The 23,119-nt window shown below is 41.0% G+C and overlaps 1 protein-coding gene across 2 annotated transcripts; it reads left to right on the top strand.

The window, feature by feature from the left end:
- Positions 1–1,826: 1,826 nt before the first annotated feature.
- On the top strand, positions 1,827–22,165 carry LOC111467844 (protein SUPPRESSOR OF QUENCHING 1, chloroplastic). 2 transcript variants are annotated; one of them, XM_023112897.1, is made up of 29 exons: positions 1,827–2,004; positions 2,090–2,477; positions 3,742–3,842; positions 4,879–4,935; positions 5,031–5,125; positions 6,457–6,556; positions 7,548–7,606; positions 8,338–8,462; positions 8,724–8,856; positions 9,789–9,876; positions 9,953–10,037; positions 10,666–10,726; positions 10,816–10,891; positions 10,968–11,078; positions 12,201–12,296; positions 12,558–12,680; positions 12,846–13,043; positions 14,269–14,373; positions 14,454–14,518; positions 14,624–14,717; positions 14,872–15,029; positions 16,205–16,254; positions 16,336–16,457; positions 16,554–16,661; positions 19,495–19,587; positions 19,680–19,713; positions 21,255–21,502; positions 21,646–21,795; positions 21,873–22,165. In XM_023112897.1, exons 2-29 carry the CDS (start codon positions 2,105–2,107, stop codon positions 22,023–22,025), a joined length of 3,261 nt encoding a protein of 1,086 aa, XP_022968665.1. In that variant the 5' UTR covers positions 1,827–2,004; positions 2,090–2,104; the 3' UTR covers positions 22,026–22,165. The 2 variants fall into 2 exon arrangements, with proteins under 2 accessions (XP_022968665.1, XP_022968666.1); XM_023112898.1 differs by lacking the exon at positions 16,554–16,661.
- The last annotated feature ends 954 nt before the right edge of the window (positions 22,166–23,119 follow it).

Below are 23,119 nucleotides of genomic sequence, written 5' to 3'. Positions count from 1 at the left end.
TATTTACTGTAAATGTTACCTAACTTATTAGGGTGAAAATCGCTACCCAAGAAGGAGTCGACCAAAGATATAAGTCATATTGACTAAGGCCTCATGGCTGATCACAGGACGGAAAGAGGGAATATAATCCCGTCCTCGACCCCATTTAACTAAAGGAAAAATATGTTTTCCATTTCCTCCCTCATTTTCGATATAAATGAAGAATCTATCTCAATTCAGAGTGAATCTTCGGGATAAAATGGACATCTCTACTCATGGCTCAATAATCCTAAATGCGCCGTTTGGTAAAAGATAGGGGGTGTACATGGTCCGGGTTGAGTTGGGTTGGTTGAGAGATTTTTTTTACCCAACCCAAAAGTTCGGGTTGGTTGGATTGGTAACCCAACCCAACTCAAAAATTTTTGGGTCGAGTTTTTCCTTCTTTCTAAAGTTCAGAAGCTCGCAGACCAAGACAAGCAGTCGACCACACTGAGACCGACGACGAGACTGAGACGAGCACACTGAAATCAACGATGTGAGACTCAAAAAGGGATACGAAAACCGACAACGACCGACAAAAAAAAAAAAAACAAAGAGTCTCTAGCTTGAACTTTCTAATTATTGTGGTATTTCAGAAGCCGTCACCGTTGTAAGTACCGGTAGCTGTACATTTCAAGTAGAGAGAGAGAGAAAGCACTGCAGCTGCCGATTGATTTGGCTTGGTTGCTTCAAATTGAAATTTTTTTTTGTGGGTTTCAAAATTCTTTTAATGTTTTCGGTTGGGTCGGGTTGACCCATCAATTCCTTTTGGAATCCGAACACAATCCAAATTTGATTGAGTTCAAAAAAATAAACCCAACCCAAATCCGAGAATCATTCCAACCCAACCCAACCCTTATAATTCAGGTTGGGTCGACTTGACCCCATCAATTTTTTTGGAACCCGAACACAATTCAGACCTGGTTGGGTTCAAAAAAATGAACCCAACCCAAAACCGAGAATTAATCCAACCCAATCCAACCCTTATAATTCATGTTGGGTCGGGTTGGGTTGACCCCATCAATTTTTTCTGGAACTCGAACATAATCCAAACTTGATTGAGTTCAAAAAAATGAACCCAACCCAAATCCGAGAATTAATCTAACCCAACCCAACCCTTATAATTCAGGTTTGCTCGGGTTGACCCCATCAATTTTTTTGGAACCCGAACACAATCCAACCCTGATTGGATTCAAAAAAATGAACTCAACCCAAACTCGAGAATCAATCCAACCCAACCCAACCCTAATAACTCAGGTTGGGTCACGTTGACCCCATCAATTTTTTTTAGAACTTGAACACAATCCAAACCTTATTGGGTTAAAAAAAGTGAACCCAACCCAAATTCGAGAATCAATCCAACCCAACCCAACCCTAATAACTCAGGTTGGGTCACGTTGACCCCATCAATTTTTTTTGGAACCCGAACACAATCCAAACTTGATTGGGTTTAAAAAAATGAACCCAACCCAAATCCAAGAATCAATCCAACCCAACCCAACCCTTATAATTCAGGTTAGGTAGGGTTGACCCATCAATTTTTTTGAAACCCGAACACAATCCAAACCTGATTGGGTTCAAAAAAATGAACCCAACCCAAATCCGAGAATCAATCCAACCCAATCCAACCCTTATAACTCAGGTTGGGTCGGGTTGTTCCCATCAATTTTTTTTGGAACTCGAACACAATCCAAACCTGACTGGGTTAAAAAAAAAATGAACTCAACCCAAATTCGAGAAACAATCCAACCCAACTCAACCCTTTTTGTCCCTCCAAAAGTTCCCAAATGGTTGCATTTGATCCCAACGAACTTCCCAACGGCGTAATATAAATTGATTTTGGCTCCGTTTTCTTCATCAGCGGAGGAAAAAGAATCAAAATATGAACTCAATCTCCACCTCACACCTCCCATCTCCCTTCGAACCAGTAGATTTCTGAAGTGTTTTGCAAATCTCCATTTCAGCAATTTAGGCTTCGCTTTAAAGGTATTCATTCTGTTCAATCTCAAATTTCAACGTTTAGGAAATTCAATGGTGTTTTGAATGATTCTCCCCTCTCTGTCATTCACAGGCGAGAAACAGTACCATGGAAAACTCCATTGCTTTCAAGTATCTTTCCCCTTCTCCTCCGCTTGCTTCTTCTGCTAGATTATGCTTCTTCTCGAGTAAGCTGAGAGGTTCAAGACCCACATCAGTTCCTTGCCATGATCTCGAATGGAGGTCGAAACGCTTCGTGTTTAAGCAAAAAATGGTGGTTAAAGCTAGTGCGAAGGTGGAGGAGACCAGTGCTAAGGAGAGTGCTTATAAGAGCGAGTGGGGGAAGGTTTCGGCTGTGTTGTTTGATATGGATGGAGTTCTATGTAATAGTGAGGACCTATCTCGAAGGGCTGCCGTCGATGTTTTTAGTGAATTGGGTGTTGAAGTCACCCCTGAAGACTTTGTGCCATTCATGGGAACTGGTAATTGAAGATGAACTAGCTTTTTTTTTTTTCTTTTGTTCATCAAAGCTTACTTCGCTGATGATTTGTTGTTCTCTTTGGGTTTTCCCCATGGAACTTCCCCTCAAGGTTTTTAAAATGCGTCTGCTAAGGAGAGATTTCCACTCTTATAAAAGGTGTTTCGTTCTATTAGGGGAGGTTTCCACACTCTTATAAAGGGTGTTTTGTTCTGCTAGGGGGGAGGTTTCTACACTCTTATAAAGGGTATTTCGTTTTGCTAGGGAGAGGTTTCTACACTCTTATAAAGGGTGTTTCGTTTTGCTAGGGAGAGGTTTCTACACTCTTATAAATGGTGTTTCGTTCTGTTAGGGAGAGGTTTTGGAGAGGTTTTGGAGAGGTTTCTACACTCTTATAAAGGGTGTTTCGTTCTGTTAGGGAGAGGTTTCTACACTCTTATAAAGGGTGATTCGTTCTGCTAGGGAGAGGTTTCCACACTCTTATAAAGGGTGTTTCGTTCTGCTAGGGAGAGGTTTCCACACTCTTATAAAGGGTGTTTTGTTCTCCTAGGGAGAGGTTTCCATACCCTAAGGGTGTTTGGTTCTCCTAGGGAGAGGTTTCCACACCCTTATAAAGGGTGTTTCGTTTGACTAGGGAGGGGTTTCCACACCCTTATAAAGGGTGTTTCGTTCGATTAGGGAGGGGTTTCCACACCCTTATAAAAACACGTCGGCTAGGGAGAAGTTTCCACACCCTTCTCCAATCGATGTGGGACCCCCCAATCCAACCCCTTTGGGGTCCAACGTCTTTGCTGGCACACTGCCTCGTGTTCACCCCCTTTGGGGCTCAGTCTTCTCTCTGGCACATTGCCCGGTGTTTGACTCTGATACCATTTGTAATAGCCCAAAAAGGACAATATCTACTAGCGGTGGGATAATCATTACTAGTAATACTTATTTTAATCGAGAGCTGAAGTATGAAAATGGCTATGCTAAATTTGTTGTCGTTAGTCGATTATACGAGTTACGTATGATGTGAGGTTGTAAGATTGCTGAAAATCCTACTATTTTGGCATGGGGAGGTCGAATCATGTAATACATAGCTGCCATCACCATGGCTCGCAATGGCTGCCTCTCTTTCAATTTTTTCTCATCCAATGCATAACATTCAACCTGAAGGCTTCTCAATCTGCATCATCTAATGAATTTCATATGATACAATGTGGTAGCTACATACTCTGATACTGATAATTAATATAAACGTTTGAATTTCCGCTTCATTATACCAGGTGAAGCGAACTTCTTAGGAGGTGTTGCATCAGTAAAAGGGGTAGCTGGATTTAGTCCTGAGGCAGCAAAAAAGAGGTTTTTTGAGATATATCTAGAGAAGGTAATCAGTTTGCAACATATTCCCCTTATTTTATTGGCTAAGTATGTGTTTTTCTTGTTTAATCCTTATCGTTTCAAAAGTTTTCATTCAGTTTTTTATGTATGAACATTTTTCAATTGTACCACTTGTGTTAGTGGAGGTTAATTGTAAATGATGATTAAAACTTGCACGAAATTATACCGAGTATACTAGCAAAACTTTAGAAGAGGAATATGTAACAACCCAAGCTCACCGCTAACAGATATTGTTTTCTTTGAGTTTTCCCTTTCGGGCTTCCTCCAAAGGTTTTTAAAAACACGTTTGCTAAAGAGAGGTTTCCACGCCCTTATAAAGAATGCTTCATTCTCCTCCCCAACCGATGTGGAATCTCACAATCCACCCCCCTTCGGGGCCTAGCATCCTCGCTGGCACTTGTTTCCTTCTCCAATCGATGTGGGATCCACCAATCCACCCCCTTTTGGGGCCCAACATTCTTGCTGGCACACTGCCTCGTTTCCGCCCCCTTCGGGGCCTAGTCCTCTCGTTGGCACTCACCCATTGTCTAGCTCTGATACCATTTGTAACTGCTCAAGTCCACCGCTAGCAGATATTGTTCTCTTTGGGTTTTCCCTTTCGGGTTTCCCCTCAAGATTTTTAAAACGTGTCTGCTCAGGAGAGGTTTCCACACCCTTATAAAGAATGTTTCATTCTCCTCCCAACCGATGTGAGATCTCATAAGTCCCCCAATTCCTCCAAAATTGTAAGAAAAATTCGTACTTTTTCCTATTACATAGCTTAATTCTTTCTCCAAATTTCAGTAACTTACTAAGTATCATGGTGTGTTAGTTTATCATAAGTCACATGTAACATCCGCCTACAGAACCAATATAATTGAAAAATGTTATACTCACAAGGGACTAAATTGAAGCTTTCTGAATAATATGGATTAAATTGAAAAAATTATATTTAGCCTATTTCGTTCGTCTGAAAATTCAGTTAAATCTTTGCTATATCGTTTGCTAACTTCGAACTGTAATTGATGATTTTGGCATAATAGTATGCAAAGCCCAATTCTGGAATAGGCTTTCCTGGTGCACTGGAACTCATTACTGAGGTGTGTTCTTGTGGAATGCAAGCTGCTTGTACTCATTATTCTGATGATCATCATCATCATGAAACTTACTATTTGAGTTTGGCTATCATTATTAGTGTAAAAGCAAGGGCCTTAAAGTTGCTGTTGCATCGAGTGCTGATCGTATCAAGGTTGATGCAAATTTAGCTGCTGCAGGGTTACCGCTGTCAATGTAAGTTTGATTGTATGTTACACTTAACCGTCTCTGGGTCTAGTTTAATATTTCTTAAGAATGTAACTTTCTGATTACTCGTATCTAGCTACAAAGTTAAAATAGAATGGGTAAGATCCCACATTGGTTGAGGAGGAGAACGGACCTCCCTTTATAAGGATGTGGAAATCTTTCCATAGCAAATGCGTTTTAAAAACCTTGAGGGGAGGCTCGAAAGGGAAAGCCCAAAGAGGATAGTATCTGTTAGCAGTGGACTTAGGCTGTTACAAATGGTATCAGAACCAGACATTGAGCCATGTGGCAGCAATGAGGCTAAGCCCCGAAGGGGGATGGACACGAGACGGTGTGCCAGTAAGGACACTGGGCTCCAAAGAGGGGTGGATTACAGGGGTTCCACATTGATTGGAGAATGGAACGAGTGCTAGCGAGGGCGCTAGGCCCCGAAGCGGGGTGGATTGTAAGATCTCATATTGGTTGGAAGGAGAATGAAACACCCTTTATAAGGGTGTGGAAACCTTTCCCTAGCAGATGCGTTTTAAAAACCTTGAGGGGAAGCCCGAAAGGGAAAGCCCAAAGAAGACAATATTTGTTAGCGGTGGACTTGGGCCGTTACAAATGGTATCAGAGCTAGACACTGGGCAATGTGCCAGAAATGAGGCTGAGCCCCGAAGGGGGATGGACACAAGGCGGTGTGCCAGTAAGGACGCTGGGCCCCAAAGAGGGGTGGATTGCAGGGGTCCCACATCGATTGGAGAATGGAACGAGTGCCAGCGAGGATGTTAGGCCCCGAAGTGGGGTGGATTGTAGGATCCCACATTGGTTGGGGAGGAGAACGAAACACCCTTTATAAGGGTGTGGAAACCTTTCTCTAGCAGACACGTTCTAAAAACCTTGAGGGGAAGCCCGAAAGGGAAAGCCCAAAGAGGACAATATCTATTAGTGGTGGATTTGGGCCGTTACAAAATGGTTTCATACTCCGTAAATTGAAGTGCTATGATGATTCAATTAGATAGTTGCAATCAATTCAGAGTTCATAGGTGAAACATGGTTTAGATTTTTTGCTAGAAAGGAATTCTCGTCTCGTTAAGACCAAATATCGTTTCGAAGAAAAATTTAAAGCATAATATATGTAATGCCATTCTTCTCGAATATTAAACAGTAAATGTTATCAAATTTGGTTCAGAAAGTAGTCATGAAGAGAATAATCTGGAAACTAGCTGCAAATATTTTGGCTCATGACTTTCTCATGTTTTTAGAGTAAAATTTTCAATATAATTTTTCTCTATGAATTGTTTAAGATTTTTAATTATGAATTTATGCTTCTTTTATAGGTTTGATGCCATAGTATCAGCTGATGCTTTTGAGAATCTGAAACCTGCACCCGACATATTCATAGCTGCATCGAAGTTGTTAAATGTACCAACGGATGAGGTACAATGATTGGCCAACTCTCGGCCCGTGCCCTTCTCTCTTTCTTCTTTCCACGGCTCCGATGTGTAAAGCCATCAGTTTCGTTTCTTTCTTCTTTTTGGCATTAAGGACTTGCTGTACATTGCTTGTAAAATGTTCCTAGGCGTGCAGGATGTTCATTATGTTACTTTGTCTTATTTCTTGTATGCTAGTGTTAATGTGAGATCACACGTCGGTTGGGGAGAGAACGAAACATTCTTTATATGGGTGTGGAAACCTCTTCCTAGCAAACACGTTTTAAAAACCTTGAGGGGAAGCTCGAAAAGGAAACCCAAAGAGGACAATATCTGCTAGTGGTGGACTTGTGTCAACGAGAAGACTGAGCCCTAAAGGGGAGTGGACACGAGGTGGTGTGCTAGCAAGGACGTTGGGTCCCGAAGGGTAGTGGATTGGGGGGTCCCACATCGATTGGAGAAGGTAACAAGTGCCAGCAAGGACATTGGGCGCCGAAGGAGGTGGATCGTGAGATCCCATGTTGGTTGGGGAGGAGAATGAAGCATTATTTATAAGGGTGTGGAAACCTTTCCCTAGCAGACGCATTTTAAAAACCTTGAGGGGAAACCCGAAAGGAAAAGCGCAAAGAGGACAATATCTACTAGCGGTGGACTTGGGCCGTTACAGTTAAACTAATCCATTCGCTTGTCTTTAAAAGATTGCTTTCCCTAGGTAGTCTCTTGCAGAATATCCTAATAATGTGGCCTTTGCCTTGACGATAAAGTTCTCGTCTTCATTCTCTTTGTTTGTTTTATTTCTGTAGTCTCTATTGTCTATCTATTTTATTCATTTTGGTAAAAGATCTATCCAGGTCAATTATTTGAATAGGTAAATAATAAATATATAATCTTGAAATCATTTTCTACGTATCATCTGATCTAATATACGTCGTTCGATCTCTGTTTTCTGGATTCTAAATGCTATTGTGCTGTTATAACTATTTTCGATATTTTCTCAGTGCATTGTCATCGAAGATGCACTAGCTGGAGTGCAAGCTGCCCAAGCTGCAAAAATGAGGTACCGAAAGTTTTCACCTTCTCTCTCTATTAGAACATGTGATGTCCCAAATTGGTTGGGGAGGAGAACAAACCACCATTTATAAGGGTGTGGAAACCTTCCCCTAGCAGACGCGTTTTAAAGCCTTGAGGGGAAGCCCGAAAGGGAAAGCCCAAAGAGGACAATATCTGCTAGCGGTGGATCTGGGCCGTTACAAATGGTATTAGAGCCAGACACTGGACGATGTGCCAGCCTTCTCGCTGTTCCCCGAAGGGGGGTAGACTAAGAACGCTTGGCCCCAAAAGGGGGTGGATTTGGGGGCAGTCTCACATCGATTGGAGGAAGGAAAGAGTGCCAGTGAGGACACTGGGCCCCGAAGGGGGGTGGATTGTGATGTCTCACATTGGTTGGGGAGGAGAACAAAGCACCATTTATAGGAGTGTAGAAACCTTCCCCTAGCAGACGCGTTTTAAAGCCTTAAGGGGAAGCCCGAAAGGGAAAGCCCAAAGAGAACAATATCTGCTAGCGGTGGATCTGAGCCGTTACAGAACAAGTAATGTGATGGGTGATAAGTACGGTTTGATCTATCAACACTAGACTTCACTACTTCCTTCGTATCGTTGTCCCGTTATTGTTCGATTTACTTCTCTCTTTCTATGTAAACACTAATAAATATATGAACTCTTGCAAGAAAGATGTGTTTTTTTTTTTTTTTGTTTTTTTTGTTAAATGGTGTTTTATATTGCTTGCAGATGCATTGCTGTTAAAACTACATTATCAGACGAAACTCTAAAGACTGCTGGTCCATCGCTTATTCGAAATGATATAGGAAATATCACAATTCATGATATTCTCTCTGGTGGTTCTGATGCCTCTAGTATGTAGCCATGAGAATACATTGTGATGTCATTTTGTACCACCATTAATGTTGAACATTCGAGCTATATCTGTGCCGTGTTACATGAATTATAACAGCAATTCCTTTTTCTTTGATCAGAAGTATGTATGAGGAGAACACTTTTGAATAAATTTCTTTTTACATTATCTAATTGGCTTTGTTCTTGGATAGTGTTTGTTTGTGTAATTAAATTGTTTCTGTCTAATAGTTTGAGTTAGTATTTGGCGCATATCATTGCAGATGAGAAGATACAGGGATCTCAATTTCTTCAAACCTCTGAACAAATTTCCCCACAAAAAGATACCTCAGGCATTGATGCTGCTGCTGTGCAGGACTCGGAGGCCGTCAATGATGGTTCGTTGTCAATCGGAAGGTAGAGGTCAATAGAACTTTTTCATCATCTATGGTTCGTTGTCAATTACTGTTCATATTGAAATGCTGTATACCTCTATTTCCATTCAAAGAAACTGCCTTGAGGTAAATACACCAGCACAACACGAACATGGCGATATATCAATTTCTAAACAAGTAGGACACAACCTGTTGGGGACACGTTATGCATGTATAAAAGTACAGACACCAACACGACATGAACATGGCGACATGACAATTTCTAAACAATTAGGACACAACATGTTGGGGGTATTTTATGTATATATAAAAGAACAATACTATTTATTTCGGCTATGGATCAAGTTGTGTGTGTCATGGGGCCAAAATGAAGGGAGCTTGGCTATGGGTCGGGTCATGTGGGGTTTGGGGAAAAAGACTCATCTTGTGGGTCGGATGCAACAACATAGGTTTTGTTGTTCATTTCTTCCTCTGTGATGCCCGTGACTTCGGTTGGGATCTCTAAACTTTGGTTCAAGTCGCATATATAATGGATCGAAAAGAATTGCACAACTTTCTCTTTGAAAGTGTCTTCATCCTCATTGTGGCATGCGATTCGACATAATGTTTCATCGATTGATTCTTCTCCCCCTCAACGCTTGCAACTCTGATTCACCATTGTCTTCAACCATGTTGCATTTTGTTTGTTGCTGCTGACTCTGTTTCATTTGTCTCTTCCTCTTCCTCTGCTCCCTCATTGCACGGCTTTTCGTCTTTGTTTGTTTTCACATGTAAGAACTATGTGCAACTCTGAATGCTTCATCGTTATATCCCCATTGACAAGGATTGCATCTTAGAATATCATTCCCTTTTTTATTTGTGGAGTGGCTGCATCAACAATAGTTTATTATCTAAGTACTTGAGAAATATACATGTTTCCAGAATTTTTTAGATTCTTCGGTGAATCGTGGACAGGTTGCAGGGTACTAGGCGAGATATAGTGAGATACGGAAGCTTGGGCATTGCTCTTTCGTGTCTCGTGTTTACCATTACGAACTGGAAGGTGCATATTTTTTACCAACACGATCCAACTTTCTAAGGTTTAGTCTCTTACTTAACTCATGCATACAATTCCCCAGGCAATGCAGTATACATCTCCTAAAGCTATTTGGAATTTGTTCTTTGGAGTTAACCAACCTTCTTTCCAAAATAATGCAAGCTCAGGTATAATATAATGCTTCTTCACGCTGAGTTAATGCTTCTTAATTTTATTTATAGAAAGTGTAACTTATTTAGGAGAAATTTACATGAAAGGAAGAGTGTATGCCATTTCTCGAGCGGGTTATTCTATTCCACCTCTTAGAAAGAAAAGAACTGATCCTTTTGCACTAGTACTGTTGCGAGACTGGTACTTGGCGGCTCACAAGCAACATATAGATTGACGGTTGTCCAAAGGCAGGGTATTGACATTGATGGAAAAAAAATCATTATTATAGAAAATTTTGGACCCGAGACACTGATATGAAGTGTCGGGCCCCAAGCTCTCTATACTTACACAAGAATGGCTTAATAGAGAGTCGAGTAGTTGTAGTTGCTTAAAAGAGAGATAGTATGTACATTCTGAAGTAGGAAAACTTGGAAGACGGGTGTTGTTCGAAAGAGAAGATTGAGAGGAATTATTATCGAAAACTCTCTTGTTTTTCTGTTCATCAACTTTTATACTTCTTATGGGATTTTACTGTCTTATAATATGACTCCTTTGTTCATTTCATGGTTTTACGTCCTTGTTATGACATGATATTCATCAGAACGAGGAACGAAGTTGAAACTTATCTCCTTTGACTGGGTATAGGTGGTCCCATACGTGACAGAATCCAACGATTCATCGAATATATATCAGAAATCGAAACCAGGTGAATTGCATTAGAAGTTTCGATGTTCAGTTCATTCATATAATGAAATTAGTCAACACTGACTTAGTTTGTTCTTGTGCATGTGTAAGGGAAACTGCTCCTGTTGTGCCAGAATTTCCATCAAAACTCGATTGGCTAAATAGTTCTCCCCTTCGGTTCCGCGAGGTAATTGTTGCTTTGATGTGAACGAAAATTTCTAACCGATGTATATGCTCGTTAAAATCGTTCCAATCTTTGGTAGGATTTGAAAGGAAAAGTTGTTCTCCTCGATTTTTGGACCTATTGTTGTATAAATTGCATGCATGTTTTGCCGGACTTGGAGTATTTGGAGAAGAAGTACAACGACAAGGCGGTAAGTCCTTTGTATGTTATCATTATATATTTGGAATTAAATTGATGTACACCGCAAAGAGCATGGATGTACAGACACGTGCACGTATTGTAGGTGCAAAGAATTCACTTACAGGAATTTATATATGTGAATTTGGAGGAATGCTCGAGTAAAACAACGTACTATGTAATAACGAAACCACCGGAATTGATTATTTGGTAGTGCAAGACAACTTTGAGGCCTGAAATATCATTCTCATACATAGTTCCCTTTCACTGAACTTGAGACATTGTAGAATTGTTCTCAGTCGAACAGCTTGCGAAAAAATCACTCTCCTCTTGTTTCTATTTAGTCCCACGACATGTTAAGCAAGCAAGGTATTAGGCCAAGTAGCTGCAAAAGAAAGAATGTACGAGAAGGGGAGGGGAGGGAGGGTTACTGTGAGATCCCACATCTGTTGGGGAGAAGAACGAAACATTCTTTATAAGGGTGTAAAAACCTCTCCCTAGCATACGCGTTTTAAAAACCTTGAGGGGAAGCCCGAAAGGGAAGGCCCAAAGAGAACAATATCTGCTAGCGGTGGGCTTGGGCCATTACAAATGGTGTATCAAAGCCAGACACCAGGCAATGTGCCAATGAGGAGGCTGAGCCTTGAAGAGGGTGGACACGAGGCGGTGTGCCAACAAGGATGTTGGGCCCTGAAGGGGGGGTGGATTATGAGATCCCACATCGGTTGGAGAGGAGAACAAAGCATTGTTTATAAGGGTGTGAAAACCTCTCCATAGAATATACATTTTAAAAACCTTGAGACGAACCCCGAAAAGAAAAGCCCATAAAGGACAATATCTGCTAGCAGTAGGCTTGGTTTTGGGTTGTTACAGGTCAGGTGACCTGTTGGCTAAGGGCTTGGGTTCTTTTGGTCATACCGGCTTGAACCTTCAGGTGAGTTTAATACAAAAAATCCTTGATGTCTCATAGGTCTGGGACTCAGGGCAGGTGCGGGGTCTTCTGGGTGTACGAGAGAAAAGCTCCAACTCACGGTTATGCATATATATAAAAGAACCAAACTGATATGCATTAAAGAGCCAGTTTAAAGATCATGGTTTCGAAATCAGTTCCTTAGATATTCTCATTTTTGTACAGTTTGCAGTGGTTGGAGTTCATTCGGCAAAGTTCGACAACGAGAAAGACTTGGAAGCTATCCGCAATGCAGTCTTACGCTACGGCATTACTCATCCAGTAAGCTTAATCCGCAATGTGTTAATGTTTCATTCTTCTCTTGATTTGGCCATGATTTCGGAAATGCATAACTGTCATTTTATTGGTTCGCTGCTCATTCAGCTCACATAAGCGCGATTTAAGGATACATTAGAGTGCAGTATTTTACAATTTTGAAGAGCCAATCTTTTTATGTTTATGTCTAAATGGATCTTTTGTGTATCTTTCCATGTTTCTCTAGAATTTTAATGAATATTCATAATTTTGAGTCGTTTGTACTAGGTTGTTAACGATGGAGACATGTTTTTATGGCGGGAGTTGGGAATTAATTCATGGCCAACGTTCGCTATTGTGGGACCGAACGGAAAGCTTCTTGCACAGATTTCAGGCGAAGGACGTAGAAAGGTATCGAAAAACCTTCCATGCATCGTCTTCAAAAATAGTTTTTGTATAACGCTAAATATGCTATAAATCAAAATCTGATAAAATACAATATATTTATATGTTGAATGCTAGAAAGAACATTCAAAATATTCTTATGAGATTAACGAGGGACGTTTTTTCGTGAAGGATCTTGATGATTTTATCGAGGCAGCCCTTCTGTTTTACAGTGAGAAGAAGATCCTCGACAGCCGACCGCTTCCTTTGAGATTAGAGAAGGATAGTGATCCCCGTTTAATTACATCTCCATTGAAATTTCCTGGGAAACTGACCATTGATGTTCTTAACAACAGGCTCTTCATATCCGACAGTAATCATAATCGCATTGTATGTTCTCTTCTTAACTTTCGATGCTCTTCATATCACTATTTTCCGCTCACTGTGAGATAGAGAACCTAATATTCCTAGTACGGCCACCTCATAGTTTCGAGTCGCTAGAGTTACACGTTTTATCTAAGGCTATTGCTTTTCTGCATCATTTGGGATCGTCTCACTAAAGAGGGACATAAATCTCGGCCTTTTATTTTAAGTTGAATGTACCACCGTGAGAGCGATATAACTTAAATGTTTGAAATAATTGTCGAAGGCAATAGACTTTCTTCAAAGATACAGTGGTTATGTTTGTTAGACGAACACGACTCTCCACAATGGTATGATATTGTCCACTTTGAGCATAAGCTCTCGTGGCTTTGCTTTGGGCTTCCCCAAAAGGTCTCATACCAATGAAGAGAGTATTCTTTGTTTATAAACCCATGATTATTCCCTAAATTAGCCGATGTGGGACTTTCATCATCTAACACCTCCCCTCGAACGAAATGCGCCTCTCCTTAATCGAGGCTCGACTCCTTTGGAGTCTTAGTCATTTTTTACTGCCTTCGAGAAGGCTTGACTCCTTTTCTTTTGGAGTCCTTTGTTCGATGTTTGAGGATTTACCAATCTATTGGCAGGACTAAGTTTAGGGTATGACTCTAATACCATGTTAGACGAACACGACTCTCCACAATGGTATGATATTGTCCACTTTGAGCATAAGCTCTCATGGCTTTGCTTTGGGCTTCCCCAAAAGGCCTCATTCCAATGGAGAGAGTATTTTTTGTTTATAAACTCATGATCATTCCCTAAATTAGCCGATGTGGGACTTTTATCATCTAACAACGTTCAAGCCAGATAAGCCGAAGATAGGTTTCGATGAAGCAGCTCCAAGGATTTCTTTTTCCTTGTTGAAAGGGTGACCTAGGACAAGTTCAAGTAACGTGGTCATGTTGCATGGTAAACAAGGTGCCAATTAAAAGACGTGAGGATAATTATCCAAATTTAAGCGACGAATGAGCAGGTGACAAATAGATGGAGCACGGATACATCGTCATCTTTGGTGAAGTTGTAATCCAGGGGGGCCGTTTTTCATCAGTATTGGCTGGACTTAGTGATTATGTTATTTTTAAATGTTAAAATAATTTCTATTTTAATACATATTAATGATGCGTAGATGTATTGAAACTCGTTTTAACGTATATAGACATGGGGATTGACTGTTTTTAATATTCGATATTAGGTGGTAACTGATCTAAGTGGGAATTTCCTTATACAAATTGGTAGCACAGGTGAGGACGGTTTACGTGACGGTACCTTTGATGATGCGACCTTTAATCGTCCTCAGGTAAGCATCACGTTACCGATCTATACACATGTTTTATGGTACCTATGAAGGTTTGTATAATGCTCATCTGGATTCTCCAGGGCTTGGCTTATAATGCAAAGAAAAACTTGCTATATGTTGCTGATACTGAGAACCATGCTTTGAGGTAACGGTTAACGACAGAACGTCGAGATCATTTTGTCTGTCTCATTTTCTTATTCCTTTTTGCTCGACTCTCCCAATAACTTTTTTAAAACTTATTGTTATTTAGGGAGATCGATTTTGTTCGAGAGACGGTGCGTACACTCGCTGGAAATGGAACTAAAGGCTCTGATTATGAAGGGGGAAAACAAGGAACGTCTCAGGTAAGATTTTCGAAACAAGCTTCACATTAACCGTTTGTTCAAATCCGAAAATGCTTGTCAAAATATATGGTTCTCGACGACGAAATATAGAACGTTCTTCACAATTGATCATGAAAGTGAAGAGAAATATTTTAAGTTTGATTTGATTTTTCAGCTTCTCAACTCTCCTTGGGATGTTTGTTTTGAGCCCATTAGTGAAAAGGTCTACATAGCCATGGCTGGACAACACCAAATCTGGGTGCATGATACTTTGAATGGAGTAACTAAATCATTTAGTGGTGATGGATTTGAAAGGAATCTGAATGGATCCAGGTAATCGAGAAACATAAGCTTTTAATTGTCGAACTATTCTTCACATATTCTCCGTCCTTTATGTAACGTATGTAACAGTCCAAGCCTACCACTAACAGATATTGTCCTCTTTGAGCTTTCTCTTTTGGGGTTCCTCTCAAGGTTTTTAAAATGTGTCTGCTAAGGGGAGGTTCTCACACCCTTATAAAGAATGCTTCGTCCTCCTCCCACACCGATGTGGGATATTGCAATCCACCTCACCTTTGGGGCCCAACGTCCTTGCTTGCACTCGTTCCTCTCTCTAATCGATGTGGGATCTCACAATCCACCTCTCTTGCAACCAGCGTCCTCGTTGGCACACCGTCCGATGTCGTGGCTACTTTGGACTTTCCCTTTCGGATTTCTCCTCAAGGTTTTTAAAACGCGTCTGCTAGGGGTGGTTTCTACACCTTTATAAAGAATGCTTCGTTCTCCTCCCCAACCGATGTGGGATCTTACAATCCACCCCACCTTTGGGGCCCAGCATCCTCGCTTGCACTCGTTCCTCTCTCCAATCGATGTAGGATCTCACAATTCACCCCCCTTCGGGGCCCAACGTCCTCGCTAGCACACCGCCCGATGTCTGACTTTGATACTATTTGTAATAGCCCAGGCTCACCGCTAGCCGATATTGTTCTCTTTGAGCTTTCCCTTTCGGGATTCCCCTCAAGCTTTTTAAAATGCGTCGGCTAGAGGGAGGTTTCCACACCCTAATAAAGAATGCTTCGTTCTCCTCCCCAACTAATGTGGGATCTTACACTTTATCATAGACAAATTTTCACATGCATGAAAGGCACCTCGAGCCCCTTGTGGACCAAATTTTCACAAAATTTCACTTGGTTCGTGCGATAGTAATGTTTTGAGCCCTCTAGGACCATATTTTTTTAGGGAAACATAGGATGAAGATTTTGATTGTGTTCTTTGATTGCAAAAATACGCTTACCTAGTGAACGAGTATTATGCTTTTTGAGTGAGGCCAAGTAGCCACGAATCCGTTTGAACGAACGGTGGACGTTTTCTTTTGAACTCGTTTTCCTTAGTTCACTACATTACTCATTTTGTGCTATTTTACTCCATTATTTTCATTACCAGATACTTCAAATTTGATTTTATTTCTTTAAACTAAGATATCATTTTCTTTGTTCTCATTGAAATAGTTCTTCAAGTTCATCATTTGCTCAGCCCTCTGGACTTTCCTTATCTCCGGGTAATTGAACTTACATGAATTCAACCCGATTTAAGATGCTATAAAGAAAAATTACAATTTCAGTTATTGCTTGGTTTGTAGATTTGTCGGAGGTATATATTGCTGACAGTGAGAGTAGCTCGATCCGAGCCGTTGACTTAAAAACAGGTGGATCAAGATTGTTAGCTGGGGGTGACCCGATTTTCTCAGACAATTTATTTAAGGTAGCTTCATTTTATTAATGTTTAAAGTTTCTCCCATTTGTTATAATTTGTAGCAGCAAAATCTTCAATATCACTTGTCTTTTCTAATTCTTGCAGTTTGGAGATCAAGATGGTGTCGGATCTGAAGTACTACTTCAACATCCATTGGGCGTCTTGTGTTCGAAAGACGGTCAAATCTATATAGCTGATAGCTATAATCATAAGGTATTTCATTGTGCTTGAAAATAAAGCTGTTCTTACTTCTATGGTTTGAAAATATTATCGTAGCATCATTGGTTAAGGTTTGTGATTGGTTCTTCTGTAATGTTACTGTTCATTCCGTCCGCAGCTTGTGTTCATATAACGACGTAAAATGGTTTAGTAGACATTACAATATGGTTGCCCTGTCGCCATGTTGCCCTGTTTAGAAGACACTAAGAAACTTCTTCGAGGGGTTAAAGTAGATTTCAGAATGTCATACTCGTTGCCCGGTTGCCATATGGTTTAGAAGACACTTAGAAACTTCCCTAAGAGGTTAAAGTATATTTCAAAACGTCATACTGGTTGCCCTGTTGCCATATGGGTTAGAAGACATTAAGAAACTTCCCTGAGAGTTTAAAGTATATTTCGGAACATCATACTGGTCTCCCTGTTGCTATATGGTTGAAAAGACATTAAGAAACTTCCTCGAGGGGTTAAAGTATATTTCAGAACATCATATTGGACACCCTGTTGCTATATGGTTTAGAAGACATTAAGAAACTTCCTCGAGGGGTTTAAGTATATTTCAGAACGTCATACTAGTCTCCCTGTTGCCATATGGTTTAGAAGACATTAAGAAACTTCCTCAAGGGGTTAAAGTATATTTCAGAACATCATACTGGTCACCTAGTTGCCTTATGGTTTAGAAGACATTAAGAAACTTCCTCGAGTGGTTTAAGTATATTTCGAAACATCATACTGGTTGCCTTGTTGCCATGTGGTTTAGAAGACATTAAGAAACTTCATCGAGGGGTTTAAGTTTATTTCGGAACATCATATTGGTCTCCCTGTTGCCATATGGTTTAAAAGACATTAAGAAACTTCCTCGAGGGGTTTAAGTATATTTCGGAACATCATACTGGTTTCCCTGTTGCCATATGGTTTAAAAGACATTAAGAAACTTCCTCGAGGGGTTTAAGTATATTTCGGAACATCATACTAGTCTCCCTGTTGTCATATGGTTTAGAAGACATTAAGAAACTTCCTCGAGGGGTTTAAGTATATTTCAAAACGTCATATTGGTCTCCCTGTTGTCATATGGTTTAGAAGACATTAAGAAACTTCCTCGAGGGGTTTAAGTATATTTCGGAACATCATATTGGTCACCCAGTTGCCGTATGGTTTAGAAGACATTAAGAAACTTCCTCGAGGGGTTTAAGTTTATTTCGGAACATCATACTGGTCTCCCTGTTGCCATATGGTTTAGAAGACATTAAGAAACTTCCTCGAGGGGTTTAAGTTTATTTCGGAACATCATACTGGTCTCCCTGTTGCCATATGGTTTAAAAGACAATAAGAAACTTCCTCGAGGGGTTTAAGTATATTTCGGAACATCATACTAGTCTCCCTGTTGCCATATGGTTTAGAAGACATTAAGAAACTTCCTCGAGGGGTTTAAGTATATTTCGGAACATCATACTGGTCTCCCTGTTGCCATATGGTTTAGAAGACATTAAGAAACTTCCTCGAGGGGTTTAAGTTTATTTCGGAACATCATACTGGTCTCCCTGTTGCCATATGGTTTAAAAGACATTAAGAAACTTCCTCGAGGGGTTTAAGTATATTTCGGAACATCATACTGGTCACCCAGTTGCCATATGGTTTAGAAGACATTAAGAAACTTCCTCGAGGGGTTTAAGTATATTTCGGAACATCATACTGGTCTCCCTGTTGCCATATGGTTTAGAAGACATTAAGAAACTTCCTCGAGGGGTTTAAGTTTATTTCGGAACATCATACTGGTCTCCCTGTTGCCATATGGTTTAAAAGACAATAAGAAACTTCCTCGAGGGGTTTAAGTATATTTCGGAACATCATACTGGTCTCCCTGTTGCCATATGGTTTAGAAGACATTAAGAAACTTCCTCGAGGGGTTTAAGTATATTTCGGAACATCATACTGGTCTCCCTGTTGCCATATGGTTTATAAGACATTAAGAAACTTCCTCGAGGGGTTTAAGTATATTTCAGAACGTCGTACTGGTCTCCCTGTTGCCATATGTTTTTGAAGACATTAAGAAACTTCCTCGAGGGGTTTAAGTTTATTTCGGAACATCATACTGGTCTCCCTGCTGCCATATGGTTTAAAAGACATTAAGAAACTTCCTCGAGGGGTTTAAGTATATTTCGGAACATCATACTGGTCACCCAGTTGCCATATGGTTTAGAAGACATTAAGAAACTTCCTCGAGGGGTTTAAGTTTATTTCGGAACATCATACTGGTCTCCCTGTTGCCATATGGTTTAAAAGACAATAAGAAACTTCCTCGAGGGGTTTAAGTATATTTCGGAACATCATACTGGTCTCCCTGTTGCCATATGGTTTAGAAGACACTAAGAAACTTCCTCGAGGGGTTAAAGTATATTTCAGAACGTCATACTCGTTGCCCTGTTGCCATATGGTTTAGACGACACTTAGAAACTTCCCAAAGTGGTTAAAGTATATTTCAGAACATCATATTGGTCGCCTTGGTGCCATATGGTTTAGAAGATATTAAGAAACTTCCTCGCGGGGTTAAAATATATTTCGGAACATCATACTGGTCACCTTGTTGCCATATGGTTTATATGACATTAAGAAACTTTCTCGAGGGGTTTAAGTATATTTCAGAACGTCATACTAGTCACCCAGTTGCCATATGGTTTAGAAGACATTAAGAAACTTCCTCGAGGGGTTTAATTATGTTTCGGATTATCATATTGGTCACCCCGTTGCCATATGGTTTACAATTCTGCTATTTCTACTCGGTTATCAAGATTGTAACGCTCGAATTCTCTTTGATCCCTAATCACTTCAGATCAAGAGGCTAGATCCAGTCAGTAAAAGGGTAACTACAATAGCAGGAACAGGGAAAGCTGGTCTGAAGGATGGGACAGCTCTAGCAGCTCAGGTTAGCAACTATCCTTCATCTATATACTTATAATGTATTCATTTTCATTTGCAATTAAAGCAAAATGTGTCTTAAACAATTGTGTTTTGTAGCTTTCAGAGCCATCTGGAATCACTGAAGCTGAAGGTGATTACTCAGCTCACTCTTATACAACATATTACTATAACGTTGTTGAAAGTTTTCATGTACTTAACATGGTAGCATCATGACTGCATCTAACGTTCTAAGATGACTTAAAAATTTACGGAGTGTGAACATCTATTATGAAACAAGCATGAATCTTTTTTTGTAAGATCTCATGTAACGACTCAGGCCCACCGCTAGCAGATATTGTCCTCTTTGGGCTTTCCCTTTCGGGCTTCCCCTCAAGGTTTTAAAACGCGTCTGCTAGGGGAAGGTTTCCACACCCTTATAAATGGTGGTTTGTTCTCCTCCCCAACCAATGTGGGACATCACAATCCACCCCCCTTCGGGGCCCAACGTCCTTGCTGGCTTTCTTTCCTTTCTCCAATCAATGTGGGACCGCCCCCAAATCCACCTCCCTTTGGGGCCCAATATCCTTACTGACACACCGCCTCGTGTCTACCCCCCTTCGGGGAACAGCGAGAAGGCTAGCACATCGTCCGGTGTCTGGCTCTGTTACCATTTGTAACGGCCCAAATCCACCGCTAGCAGATATTGTCCTCTTTGGGCTTTCCCTTTTGGGCTTCCCCTCAAGGCTTTAAAACGCGTCTTCTAGGGGAAGGTTTCCACATTCTTATAAATGGTGGTTTGTTCTCCTCCCCAACCAATGTGGGACATCACATCTCATATCAGTTGGGGAGGAGAACGAAGCATTATTTATAAAGGTGTGGAAACCTCTCTCTAGCAGACACGTTTTAAAAACCTTGAGGGGAAGCCCGAAAGGGAAAGTCCAAAGAGGACAATATCTACTAGCGGTGGGCTGGACTGTTACAAATGGTATCAGAGCCAAACACCGGGCCATGTGCCAGCGAGGAGGTTGAGCCTCGAAGGGGGGTTGACACGAGGCAGTGTGTCAGCAAGGACGCTGGACCCCAAAGGGGGGTGAATTGGGGAGTCCCACATCGATTGGAGAAGGGAACGAGTGTCAACGAGGACGTTGGGCTCCGAAGGGGAGTGGATTGTAAGATCCCACATCGTTGGGGAGGAGAAGGAAGCATTCTTTACAAGGGTGTGGAAACCTCTCTCTAGCAGACACGTTTTAAAGACCTTGAGGGGAAGCCCGAAAGGGAAAGCCCAAAGAGGACAAAATCTACTAGTGGTGGGCTTGGTAAGGATGCTGGGCCTCGAAAGAGAGTGGGTGGAGGGGTGGATTGTAAGATCCCACATCATTGGGGAGGAGAACAAAGCATTCTTTATAAGAGTGTAGAAACCTCTCTCTAGTAGACGCGTTTTAAAGACCTCAAGGGGAAGCCCGAAAGGGAAAGCCCAAAGAGGACAATATCTGCTGGCGGTGGGTTGGACCATTACATTTTCAGTCTTTTAACAATGTTATCTGCGTACACTCACTTTCACGGAAATATACTGCCTCTCGGTCTTCGAAATAAAATTTGTTCGTGTCATTACAATACATTTTTAGTTCATTCTTTTTGAAACTATTTTGGTCAAAAGCTTACATTTAAAGGTCATTTCTTCTGCCCATGCAGGAAGACTTTTCATTTCTGATACAAACAACAATGTTATCAGATACTTAGATCTGAACAATCAAGAACAGCCTCAACTCTTAACATTGGAGCTGAAGGGAGTTCAACCTCCAAATCCAAAACCCAAATCTTTTAAACGACTTCGTAAACGTTCATCCGACACTCAGACGATCATCGTCGATGGGGGCTCATTCCGTGAGGGCAACTTATCTCTGAAAATATCATTACCAGAAGAATATCACTTCTCAAAGGTCCACTTTACTTTCTCTCATGAACACGATGAACTTGTAGATATCGATTACTTCATGTCATTCATAGCCACTCGTATTTAATAACACGAAATGATTCCTGTGGCCTTCGTTCCAAAACATATGCCTTATACTTGTAATTGCAGGAAGCTCGGAGTAAGTTTATCGTCGAAACCGAGCCCGAGAGTGCATTGTCTATTGACCCGTCGGATGGATATCTTAGTCCAGACGGATTCGCCAACCTTCGTTTTAGGAGATCTTCTCCTGCAGCTTCACTTGGTAGAATAAGTTGCAAGGTACTTCCTACATGAGAGTCTATGAATTTGCCTCTTGGTTATTCTGGTTATATAGTTCATCTAATTTATGATTACAGGTTTACTATTGCAAGGAAGATGAGGTGTGTCTATATAAATCGCTGTTGTTTGAGGTACCCTTTCGTGAGGAACTATCCGAAACGAGCCAGGCCGAAATTACACTCGCGTTTGAAGTGAAGCCGAAAGCTTCAACAAGCAGCTTGCCACTATAATATTCACATGAACTCATGAATACATAAGTATTGAATGAGTGTGTGTGGAAGAATAGAGTGATCTTCTGATGACAATTGAAAATTACATTTTCATAGTACAAACATTTGATTGATAGGAAGAAACTTGGTTTTTCTATATCATAGCTCATCTAGAGACACTTGAACTCAGTAGTGAGGATTTCCCAAACATCTCGAGCCCTTACGACCCTCCGGAATTTTGAAATAGGAAAATTTGAGATCCCGCATTGGTTGGAGAGGGGAACGAAACACTCCTTATAAGGGTGTGGCAACCTTTTCTTATTAGACACGTTTTAAAACCTTGAGGGGAAGCTTAGAAGGGAAAGGTCAAAGAAAACAATATCTACTAGTGGTGAGGTTGGACTGTTACAAATGGTATCAGAGCTAGACACCGGGGCGGTGTGTTAGTGAGGACATTGGGCCTCCAAGGGGGGTGATTGTGAGATTTCACATCGGTTAGAGAGAGGAATGAAGCATTCCTTATAAGGGTGTGGAAATCTTTCCTTATTAGACATGTTTTAAAACCTTAAGGGGAAGGTTAGAAGGGAAAGTTCAAAGAAAATAATATCTACTAGCAGTGAAGTTGGACTGTTACAAATGGTATCAGAGCTAGACATCGGGCGATGTGCTAGTGAGGACGTTGGGCCTCCAAGGGGGTGATTGTGAGATCCCACATCGATTGGAGAGAGGAACGAAGCATTCCTTATAAGGGTGTGGAAACCTTTCTTTATTAGACACGTTTTAAAACCTTGAGAGGAAGCTTAGAAGGGAAAGTCCAAAGAGAACCATATTTGCTAGTAGTGACTTGACTGTTACAAATGGTATCAGAGCCAGACATTAGGCGGTGTGCCAATAAGAACGTTGGGCCCCCAAGGGGGGTGGATTATGAGATCTCATATCAGTTGGAGAGGGGAACGAAGCATTTCTTGTAAGGGTGTGGAAATCTCTCCCTATTAGACGTGTTTTAAAACCTTGAGTGAACGCTCAGAAGGAAAAGCCCAAAGAGGACAATATCTGCTAGTGGTGGGCTTGAGCTGTTACAAATAGTATCAAAGCTAGACACGGAGCAGTGTGCC

This window comes from Cucurbita maxima, unplaced genomic scaffold (genome assembly GCF_002738345.1).
Source record: "Cucurbita maxima cultivar Rimu unplaced genomic scaffold, Cmax_1.0 Cma_Scf00035, whole genome shotgun sequence".
In the NCBI taxonomy this organism is placed as follows: Eukaryota; Viridiplantae; Streptophyta; class Magnoliopsida; order Cucurbitales; family Cucurbitaceae; genus Cucurbita; species Cucurbita maxima.
This window is presented reverse-complemented; position numbering and strand designations above follow the sequence as displayed.